The 12,070-nt window shown below is 40.7% G+C and overlaps 1 protein-coding gene across 2 annotated transcripts in view; it reads left to right on the top strand.

Moving 5' to 3' along the window:
* Positions 1–12,070, top strand: part of cacna2d2a (calcium channel, voltage-dependent, alpha 2/delta subunit 2a) — a 259,138-nt gene that overhangs the window by 231,647 nt on the left and 15,421 nt on the right. For both annotated transcript variants that reach the window (XM_053636170.1, XM_053636169.1), the window contains exons 19-23: positions 120–191; positions 309–380; positions 2,679–2,740; positions 4,311–4,387; positions 11,167–11,227. In XM_053636170.1, the coding sequence (XP_053492145.1) occupies positions 120–191; positions 309–380; positions 2,679–2,740; positions 4,311–4,387; positions 11,167–11,227 (344 nt within the window). The remainder of the gene's footprint in view (positions 1–119; positions 192–308; positions 381–2,678; positions 2,741–4,310; positions 4,388–11,166; positions 11,228–12,070) is intronic.

The raw sequence follows: 12,070 nt of genomic DNA, 5'->3' as shown, positions 1-12,070 counted from the left end.
AGTGTTGACGCGTCTAATACTTATTTCCCCCACTGTAGATGTGAATGTTCCTTTAAATAAATTAGGTGCTATTTTTTTTTTTTAATAAGCTGACTTTGATAGGCATCTCTACTTTTCAGATCATTAATTTCAGAGAACCAGTTACACTTGACTTCCTGGATGCAGAGCTGCCAGACAACAACAAGGAGGAGGTAAACGTGCATGTGGCGTTATAGCAACATCCACACTGTGTTCAAACAGTGTCGGTTGGCAAATTAAATGAACTAAAACACCTTATAAAATCGACCTACTGTTTCGTTGTCTTTCAGATCCGTCGACAGATGATTGACGGCAAGCCAGGTCAGAAGAAAATCAAGACATTAGTTAAATCTGTTGACAAGGTAAGGTACCTACACATACTCCAGGCTGACATGTTCCACTAGACACACCACATCCATATAAAATGATTATGGATATCATTAATGTAGAATTGTGAAAGTCAAATGCCAGTAAACCTATTAAAGATGAATTTTAATGAGTTGTTCATTTTAATGTTGGCTATTGCTTGAAGTATGTTGGAACATGGTAGGTTACGTATGTGGCTCTGTGATTAAGTTTCCTTCCAAACTAGTGGAGTTGTTCTTAGACAAGTGCGACTAACATATTCATCATGCTGTGACTGTGACCTCGCGTATGGAATAAATAAAGGCCCCCCGCTACGTGACCCTCTGTTGTTCTGCCTTTGATCACATCACTGAGGAGCTCCATTTCTTTTCCTTGTGGACCTTCCAGTCTCATCACTTGCCCGCTTCACAGCTGCAGTGTCAGGGTTAATAGATTCCAGTTCTTCAATAGAGCGTGAGGCACACTTCCCACATTGCAGTCTGTATTATGCTGCATTAGGACACACCTCCATCAGGGCTCGCAACACAAACAACTCACCGTTGTGAAACAATTGGACGAGGATGGAAAAAATGTCAACAATACATGTTCCGAGGCAGTGCGGAATATCAATAAATCGACAGTGAATTTGTTTCCCAAGGTGCACATCAGCGTCCTCTCTGTGACGGTGCAGCTTTCTCCTCTTAACATTTGATGCAGTCTTTTACAATGAGTGTAAAAGTTTTTGAGTGCTTTTTAGCACATTGAATCTTCATCTTCCTTTTCATGGGCAAGACAAGTATTGGAAGAAGATAAGTCCCAATTTAAGGTAATGGTTATGAGGTGACCAGTTTTGTTATTAGTACTCAGCTAGGGAATGAGTGCGTAGGAATAGTCCACTAGTTTAGAAGGAAATTGTTAGTCTGGTATGTAAGGAAAGAGAACAGTAAACTCTGGCCAGTAAGACATTGTATTATAAGTATAGATGGCAACAATCTGATACCTAGTGTCACGATCTCGCCGGCAGATGGTGCAGTATTATATGCCGATTGGGGTAATGGTGCCACGTGGTAATGTTTCCATGTTATGCTCTGGTTTCGTGTTTCATACCATAGTCCTAGTTAAATGATTGCCATGACTAGTTTCTTGTTTCATGCCATAGTCCTAGTTAAATGATTGCCATGACTAGTTTCTTGTTTCAGGCCATAGTTAAGCAACAGATGAGTGTGAAGTGTTGAAGTGGGTAATTGTGATAAGCAGTAGCGGTTCCAAGTCTTGTTCAAAGTTTTAGGTTTCATGCCTCAGTTCGAGTTCTTGTTTAAAACTTGGTTCCCGTTTGCTTGTACGCTGAATGTAGTTGTCAATAAAGACTTTGATCCTGCACTTACTTCCTGTTTAAGTCTCGTAACGTAACACCTAGTCTGTGTATCGGGCGAATACAAGTTTTTAAAATAAAAAATAAAAAGTGTTGAGAAAAAATATTGGCTATCCAATCATGTAACAAAAGGCAAAGATTGGAATTGGATTTGGGAAAAGAAATATTTTAGGAATTATTCAAGTAATTTGAATTTGAAATGTTTACATATAAAGAGACTTGGTTAGTTTTTCTCTTGTTAGGATTGATTTTTTTTTTAATGAAATGTATACATTATGCTTTATTATATTTATTATATCAGTCCCTCCAGGATTTAGCGCCTTTGTGATCGCAGAAATTAACGGAAAATGTAGGACACTCTGCAATATTTGGAGAATATGCGATGGCAATTTTCAAAATTCAAAATGAACGCAGATTTGGGCCAAGATGCGTCATGTGACGTCATCACAAGGCACATTCAGTCAAAGCCCTCTTTGATCCATCGTGCCTTTGAACATGAGTACAGCTAAACGGTCTCATTTACCAACATGCATCACCGCGAAAGACCGTGCAAAACAATTCCGGCAATTCAAGTAGTTTTCCACAAAAAAAAGCACAAAAAACTCGAAGTTGCATCGCAAATTTTGAAGAGAAGAAAACCCCACAGCAAAATCGAGCATTTTGGCCACAAAAAACAAAACAAAAAAAAAACACCTGTACGGACTGTTTATATTTACAGTTTAAGCGATTTTCATATGAAAAGGTCTGACTGTGATTTTTTTTATTTTAATTGAAGCTTGGTACTTTTTAAAGCAAACAATTTGTGATTAGTATCAGCTGATTCTCAAGGCTTCAGTATCAGAAAAGAAAAATGGGTATCATGCCATCCCTAATCATAAGTAATGTCTTGTCAGCATGGTTCTGTATGAGGGTTTGTGAAAGGTGTTTGTTTTCTTTTCTACAGCGTTACATTGACCAGGTCACTAGGACTTACATCTGGACACCAGTAGATGGCACAGACTACAGGTAAGGATAAGCACACTATTATCTAACTGCTTTGCTCAATAACACATCATCATTACCATCACCTTGTCAGTCCACTTATAGGATGACGCCTTGGCTTGTTTCATTCCCAACAGTTTCTACAGCATGACAGGAATTAAAAACAGTCCCAAATCCAGTCATGATTTGGGTAAACAGGGTTTAAAAACACATCCTGTAAAAGCAAGCAAGCAAGGTGTCCATTTTCAGTTTCGGTCTATTTATCTTCATTAGAAAGGGCTTTATTTGTAAGTAGGGACAAGAAATTACATCACAGCAGCAGGGAACCAGGTTTGATCTTGAGCTCAGTCCACGTGGGCTGAAAAACACTCTAGTAGGTGAATTCACTGTGATAACTGACTGTGAATGAGTGTGTGAAATGTGATGGACTGGCATCCCATCTAGAGCGTGTTCCCACCTCACACCTCGAGTTCAGTATAACCCTGACTCAGATAAAGTGATGTCTGAGAGTGTAGATTAACTCAGGAGGCAACCAGTCTGACCTTTTTCCATCTAAGTCCCTCAGTAATTGCTGGTGAATTTGATGGAAAGCATGGCACGCAGGATGACAAACAGTAAAAGTATGTGCGCTGCAAAAAAAAAAATGAAATCTTAGCAATTGAAAGTATCCTGAAGCCAATTTATCTAATCGTTCTTATTTTGAGATTATTATGAATCAAATAGAAGACAAATCAGCCAGATGGGTTTTTCTTTCTTTCTAAATCCAAGGTTGACATTTTCTTGTTCTATTGGGAGATCATTTTGCTTCTTTCTAGAAAAAAAAAATGCTTGAAACTATAGAAATAGAACAAGCTTGAAATGAGTAAAATGTGTATAGAAATGGGGGGGGGGGGGGGGGGTGGCAATGGCTTAGTGGTTCGCATGTTCACCTCGCACCTCCGGGGGTTGGGGGCTCGAATTCCGCCTCTGCCCTGTGTGCACAGAGTGTGCATGTTCTTCGAAGTTTTCCTCCCCCGGTTTCCAAAAGACATGTGTTGTGGTCCGATTGGCATTTCCAAATTGTCCGTAGTGTGTGAATGGGTGTGTGAGCGTGTATGATTGAGCCCTGCGATGGGTTGGCACCTCGTCCAGGCTCCCTGCGACCCTGTGTAGGATGAGCGGTACGGAAAATGAATGGATGGGTGGATGTATAACAGGAAATACTAGATTAATTTCACTGTTCCCTATTCGAGATATTTTCACTTGCTAAGATGTTATTTTTCTCAGTGCCTGCGGTTCAGAGTGTGAGGAACGTATGCTTTTGAATTTTAGTTGGGGTTTTTTTTTAATCCTACGTGTTACTAAGGTACAGTACATAAAAGCGGAAACATTAGTGGAAGTAAAATATAAATATTCTAGTCATTTTAGCATTATCTACTATTTGCATTCGCACACAGCTGTCCTCAGGAAGATCCCCAGGAAGTGATGCAGCTACATACTGCTTCTACATACATGGCTAATGTCATGCTAAGCTATTCTGAGTTTAAATAGTGAGCAGAAGGTAATAGCTGTGGTCTGTAAAGTCTTGATTCAGATTATGTGTTATGTTCTGCAGTCTGGGTTTGGTGCTGCCTACATACAGCGAGAACCACATCAGGGCCAACCTCAGTGATCAGATCCTGCAAGTCCAGTGTAAGTATTAAAAACACCTAGACAGCCCAGAGTCTGTCTTTCCGTCTCCTTCAGGTAATTCCTCCCGGCTCCCTTCTCTACTTTTAACCCTCCTAACCCAACCAGGTGACCTCTAGCAGCATCGGCACGACCAACCCAAACATGGAGTCTGAAAAATGTCCAAGGACTTTCTGCTTTCCTCTCTTCCTCTCCATAGACATTGGGGTGGGACAAAAAAGAATGGAAATATTCTTCTGTCGTCCCCCCCTCTTCCTCCCTCCTTTATCATACTCCTTCCCCCTTTTTTCCTGTCCTCATGCTGTTCTGTACTGAGGGGATTTTTCTTTCCCCGCAGGGTTGAAAAGAAAAACCCCTTGCCAAAAAAAAATGACAGAAAGGTGAAAGCTGTGGGTTTTATTGTGTTACTATGTTAAGTTGAAAATAATGGTGACCATTATTTTTCTTTTGCTCTCGCCTCTTCTCTCTCATGATGATGATTCTGAAGCACTTTAACCGCTTTATATTGTTTGTATGGGATGTGTGAAAAGAAACTTTTCACTTCCCCTGATTTCCTTTTTTGTGTGTGTTTTTCTTCAATCTTTTTTTTTATATATAATTTTATGATTTCTGGGAATGCTAACTGTTGTGTATTTTCTGTAATCGGCTTTGGAATCATTTATGCAACACAACATAATGCTCCATGATGGGCATTTGTTCAGCACTGGAGATGGAGATTTTTTTTGTGGGTCTCTCTCACTTCTCTCTCTCTCTCTCTCACTCTCTCTCTCTCTCTCGCTTCTCTCTCTCTCACTCTCTCTCTCTCTCTCACTTCTCTCGCTCTCTCTCTCACTCTCACTTCTCTCTCTCTATCTCTCTATCTCTCCCTTGCTCTCTCTGTCTCGCTCTCTCTCTAACTCTCTATCTCTCCCTTGCGCTCTCGCTCTCTCTCTATCTCTCCCTTGCTCTCTGTCTCGCTTCTCTCTCTCTCTCTCTCACTCTCTCTCTCTCGCTCACTCTCTATCTCCCTCTTGCGCTCTCTCTCTCGCTTCTCTCTCGCGCTCTCTCTCTCTCTCTTGCTCTCCCTCTCTCACTCTCGCTCTCTCTATCTCTCGCTCTCTGTATCTCTCTCGCTCTCTCTCTCTCGACCCAGTTGCTCCTCTCCTTCTTCAGCATATACTTGTACGTATTTCTTAAGTTTTTTTTTTAATGTTACATCAGTCATGATTGTGGCAGTGTGTTCTGAAATGTCTTTGTCTTTTAAATTTCGGCCACGTTGTTTGCCGGAGTTTGATGTTTGCTCTTTTAAGCTTTTTCGTTCAGTTCCATGTTCATTTTCTTTCTTTTTTTTTGACTCACTTGATTTTCCTTCTTCTTAAAAAAAACACAATATTTTTATTCAAACAGTAATTGAATAAAATATTGTCTGTGATCCCCCCTCCTCTCCTACCCAATTCCCCCTGTTTCTTTTCTTGCTCACTCCTTCTCTGACGGATCCGCACAGTAAAAGACACCACGGGCAAGTATACTCCATATTGGTCCACCTCCTCCTCCCTTATTCCCCTTTACCCTCATCCCCTTGTTCTCTTGTCCTCACCCCCCCTGCTGACACCCACCTTCACCTTTTCCAGCCTGCTTGCCTCCTCTGTTCCCCTGCTGGCCTTGCCTTCAAGACTCTACTCTTCCTCTTCCTCTTCCTCTACCTCTTTCTCTACCTCACTTTCCACTCACCCACCCTCCTGCTGCAGCACGCACACATCTCTCTCGCTCACCTCTCTTGCTCACTCTTTCTTTCCTTCTCTCTTTCTCTCTCTCTCTCTGGCTAAACCATATTCAGATCTCTTTCACTTGCATCCTGAAAATAAATAAATAAAATGTTCTGCACATATCACAAAAAAAAAAAATCGTTGGATTTCACCGTCCCTTGGGGAATTTTCCTCTTTCTCTCTCTCCTATTTTACTCCCTCTATCATTTTCTGTGTTATCTGAATTTCCTATCCCCTTGTTCAAGTAGAAAAGCAGTAAGAATAGGTGAAACTGTCTATTTGACTAACTGGATTCTAGTAGATTTTTAATGTTCCTCCGGTGTTGTACTGTTTCAGATATACTATAAGATGTACTCTTTAACAGTATTTCACATGCTCAGCCGGTTAGAGACTCTGGAATTGTAAAGTCAGTACACTGTCAGATATTTTACAGATGTTTTTTTCCCCCCCTGATAGTTCAAGTTAAAGTATATGCCAGATAGCACACGCGCATCTAGCCAACCTCAAATTATGTCTCATAGATCTCGCATGCTAACTGGGAAGACTTTGACACAGCGTTGTTACACTGCAAAAAAAAAAAGATCTTGAATATAGTTCTAATAATCTAGTATTTCTTACTATAAGATTACAATGAAGCAAATATAAATTCACAAAATCTATTTCTGTACAATAGACCAAGACTATTTCAAGCTTGAAATGAGTACAAATGGCTTGAAATAGGTTTAATAATCGTATATTTGGTTTATTGTGATCTTATAATAAGAAATATTCTATAAATGTGACTATATTCAATATATTTTCACTTGCTAAGATGGTTTTTTTGCCATGTAATACACGTTTTAATGTTCTGCTTTTTATACCTTTTGACAAGTCAGTCCGTACAGGATTTCACAGAGTTTTTTTTTGTTTTTTTGTGATTGTTGCGGCCAAAAATGCTTGATTTTGCCGGGGCTTTTAAAAATATTTTTTCTTTCAAAATTTGCGATGCAACTTGCGGAGTTTTTTGTGCTTTGTTTTTGCAGAAAACTCTGTGAATTGGCGAAATTGCAGTTGCACGAAATAGTTTTGCACGGTCTTTCAAAGTAATGTTTGTTGGTAAATGAGACCTTTTAGCTGTACTCGTGTTTGACGCACGTGAATCGAATGCACGTTGTGATGACGTCACACGACATGTCTTGGAACAATTCTGCTGAAAATCTGCGGTACTTTTGAAAAATTGGCAAGCTCCTTGAAATATTGCAGCGTTTGCTTGATTTAGTGTCCATTTCTGCGATCACAAAATCCTGAAGGGACCGAATAGCCAAGCGGTGTGAATACACTCAGCAAATCTTTAAAATGAAAGCGCCATCAATAAATGCCACTTTATACCAATACAGTGCAGGGGAGTGTCGACGTGTAACTGAGCAAAAAGTGAATTTATTTATTTATTTGTTAGTTTTTTTACATTCTTGGGTAGAATGAATAAGAAATAGATTTACAATTGTAAAGAAATATTTCTATATTAGGATTTTCTTTTTAAAATCAAATGTACAGGGTTTAAATCACACGTTATACTCCAGGGTTTAAATCACACGTTATACTCCAGTGTGTAAATCGCACGTTATACTCCAGTGTTTAAATCGCACGTTATACTCCAGGGTTTAAATCCCACGTCATACTCCAGGGTTTAAATCCCACGTCATACTCCAGGGTTTAAATCCCCCGTCATACTACAGGGTTTAAATCGCACGTCATACTACAGGTCATACTCCAGGGTTTAAATCGCACGTTATACTCCAGGGTTTAAATCCCACGTCATACTCCAGGGTTTAAATCCCACGTCATACTCCAGGGTTTAAATCCCCCGTCATACTACAGGGTTTAAATCGCACGTCATACTACAGGTCATACTCCAGGGTTTAAATCGCACGTTATACTCCAGGGTTTAAATCGCACGTTATACTCCAGGGTTTAAATCCCACGTCATACTCCAGGGTTTAAATCCCACGTCATACTACAGGGTTTAAATCGCACGTCATACTACAGGTCATACTCCAGGGTTTAAATCGCACGTTATACTCCAGGGTTTAAATCGCACGTTATACTCCAGGGTTTAAATCCCACGTCATACTCCAGGGTTTAAATCACACGTTATACTCCAGGGTTTAAATCGCACGTTATACTCCAGGGTTTAAATCGCACGTTATACTCCAGGGTTTAAATCGCACGTTATACTCCAGGGTTTAAATCGCACGTTATACTCCAGGGTTTAAATCGCACGTTATACTCCAGGGTTTAAATCGCACGTTATACTCCAGGGTTTAAATCCCACGTCATACTCCAGGGTTTAAATCCCACGTCATACTACAGGGTTTAAATCGCACGTCATACTACAGGTCATACTCCAGGGTTTAAATCGCACGTTATACTCCAGGGTTTAAATCGCACGTTATACTCCAGGGTTTAAATCGCACGTTATACTCCAGGGTTTAAATCCCACGTCATACTCCAGGGTTTAAATCCCACGTCATACTCCAGGGTTTAAATCGCACGTCATACTCCAGGGTTTAAATCGCACGTCATACTCCAGGGTTTAAATCGCACGTTATACTCCAGGGTTTAAATCGCACGTTATACTCCAGGGTTTAAATCGCACGTTATACTCCAGGGTTTAAATCCCACGTCATAGTACAGGGTTTAAATCCCACGTCATACTACAGGTCATACTCCAGGGTTTAAATCCCACGTCATACTCCAGGGTTTAAATCACACGTCATACTACAGGGTTTAAATCGCACGTCATACTACAGGTCATACTCCAGGGTTTAAATTGCACGTTATACTCCAGGGTTTAAATCGCACGTTATACTCCAGGGTTTAAATCGCACGTTATACTCCAGTGTTTAAATCACACGTTATGCTACAGGGTTTAAATGACACGTTATACTACAGGGTTTAAATCGCACGTTATACTACAGGGTTTAAATGATACGTTATTCTTCAGGGTTTAAATCCCACGTCATACTCCAGGGTTTAAATCCCACGTCATACTACAGGTCATACTCCAGGGTTTAAATTGCACGTTATACTCCAGGGTTTAAATCGCACGTTATACTCCAGGGTTTAAATCCCACGTCATACTACAGGGTTTAAATCGCACGTCATACTACAGGTCATACTCCAGGGTTTAAATCGCACGTTATGCTACAGGGTTTAAATCGCACGTTATGCTCCAGGGTTTAAATCGCACGTTATACTCCAGTGTTTAAATCGCACGTTATACTCTAGGGTTTAAATCGCACATTATACTCCAGGGTTTAAATCGCACGTTATACTCCAGGGTTTAAATCGCACGTTATACTCCAGGGTTTAAATCGCACGTTATACTCCAGTGTTTAAATCGCACATTATACTCCAGGGTTTAAATCCCACGTCATACTCCAGGGTTTAAATCACACGTCATACTACAGGGTTTAAATCGCACGTCATACTACAGGTCATACTCCAGGGTTTAAATTGCACGTTATACTCCAGGGTTTAAATCACACGTCATACTACAGGGTTTAAATCGCACGTCATACTACAGGTCATACTCCAGGGTTTAAATCACACGTTATGCTACAGGGTTTAAATCACACGTTATGCTACAGGGTTTAAATGACTTGTTATACTACAGGGTTTAAATCGCATGTTATACTACAGGGTTTAAATGATACGTTATTCTCCAGGGTTTAAATGACACGTTATACTACAGGGTTTAAATCACACGTTATACTACAGGGTTTAAATCACACATGATACTACAAGGTTTAAATCACACGTCATACTCCAGGATGGTGAAAAGCGACATTAAAAGTTGTGCCGAAGTCTTTCCGATTATCAAGCAGCGTCATTGCAACATCTTTGAGACATACGTCTCGCATGTCACACTGACATAAATATTTAAATAGAGCTAGCATTTTGACTTTTAATCAATAGTAGTAATGTCTTATTTTTAGAAAATACCTTTTTAACTTTTGAACAAGTTTATTCATTAGTTTAGACCCCTTTGTATTTAACGTACCGTTTAAAGAAGTAACCCAACCAAAATAGCCTGTTTTCTTTTCCCTTATTTTAGTAAATGAAAGCAGGTTTTCCTTCAAGTCCTCTCGTCTTGTCTTGGTGCTGGAGCGTGAGAGCTCCTGATTCGTTTGTCGTCCTACTGTGACACCTCCCCTCACTTCCCCCGTGTTTCCATCAGCTTGACTCCTTTGCCCCTTTATCACCCCTCAGACTGCCACGGCAACGGATCGCCTACTTCCTCAGAAATTCCGATCTGGATGTGCACAGCATTGTGGTCGGGATACTACCTGGGCACTACTGTAATCACAGCTAACACGAGATTAAACAGTAGGCTACAAATGCAGCTTGTTGGGGATTTCACTTATTTAAGCGCAAGACAGAGCACTTTTAATGTTACTGTTGAGTCGTTCAGGAGGAATGCGTTGCCCTGTTTCTCACCTTTCACAATGCAGTGCACATCCTTCGATTGTGTCCCAGACAGTGTCAGTCCACCGTGCCAGTCTGAGGAGTGAACACCTCCATCAGGACCCCCGCCTCACCCACCTTCCTGCAAAATAGTTGGCCATGTTGATGCCTGTTTATGAAAGAACAGAAGAGAAACGCTCCCCCATGTTGTGGGCATTGTGTCGGAGAACTCGTTCCATTCAGTGGAGAAGGTTTGAGCCAGTTCTCCGACATCACGAAAGCATCAGCAAACAAACTGAAAATTGGCATGCAGCTTTTGCTTCAGAGTTCTTTACAAAACACACAAAAGTTCGCCTGCCAAACTGCAGCGCGTTCTTTGACGGCCAGTGATAGGACTCTGTTTTGAGGCACCATATTGGCTAACACTGGACCTTCCCTCGTGATTCCTCGGTGTTGCTATGGTAACGTCCCCCCACTGCGTCCCTGCACCCGTTGAAGAGCAGCTGCTGTTTTTTTCTCTCTCCCAGACTCTCCTCCCTGCTCACTGAGCTCGCCGCTTCCCTGGATAATCTTGCCCCCTTTCTGTTGCAGATTTTGAATCTCTGCTGCCACACACTTTTGAGTCAGAGGGACATGTGTTGATAGCCCCAAGGTAGTTCTGCGTAATTGCTTGAGCCCACCTTGATTGATCTGTCCTTGTTTTGTCTGTAAACGTACATACACCATCTTCTTTATGTCCTCGAGGTGCCTAGTAGCCAATAGTAGCGGTCATCGTTCAGTGTGTGTGTGTGTGTGCGTGTGTATACATTGTGTTCCAGGTGTGTATTGCTGTGATTTTGTTGTTGTTGTTTTTTTTTTATTCTATATAGTCTGTCTCTCTCTTTCTCAAGTGTTGGAGATTATAATTAAGTAATATATAAGAGCTTAATTTCCCCTGGTCCTGTAATCCTAATGCTCCTACAACTTCAACCTCCTTTTCTGTTTCTTCATGGCATGGAAAAGACAACGGCCTTTATTCATCGAAGTTGATGAAGTGATTCATGACACTGTTATACGACAACAAAATGAGTGCTGTTGATGAATCAACTTTAACCACGAGGAATCAGTGGAATCAATATAGTTGAGCCAAGTTTCCATTTGGAACAAATAAACAAATCTTTATTTTATATCAACCTGAACTCTGAAAGTAATTAATCACGCACTGAACGTCAGACTACCGAATGAATATATTCATTTGCATCTGACCCTCTTTAGTCTTGTATCCAGGTCAGCGCTTCATGGTGTGTCTTGTACACAGATGTACCTATTACCAAAGCGAAGGACTAATGAATTGATGAAGATGCACACTTCTGCTCGTTCACATTCACACTTACATCATCAACTTACACGATGACACTAAACCGCATTAGCTGTATATAAGTCTGAGGTTCCTCATGAGTTTCCTAGTTTTATTCTTACTACTAATTAGGGGTGTGATTGATTTAAAAGGCAATGA

This window comes from Ictalurus furcatus, chromosome 11, assembly GCF_023375685.1.
Source record: "Ictalurus furcatus strain D&B chromosome 11, Billie_1.0, whole genome shotgun sequence".
Taxonomy (NCBI): Eukaryota; Metazoa; Chordata; class Actinopteri; order Siluriformes; family Ictaluridae; genus Ictalurus; species Ictalurus furcatus.
This window is presented reverse-complemented; position numbering and strand designations above follow the sequence as displayed.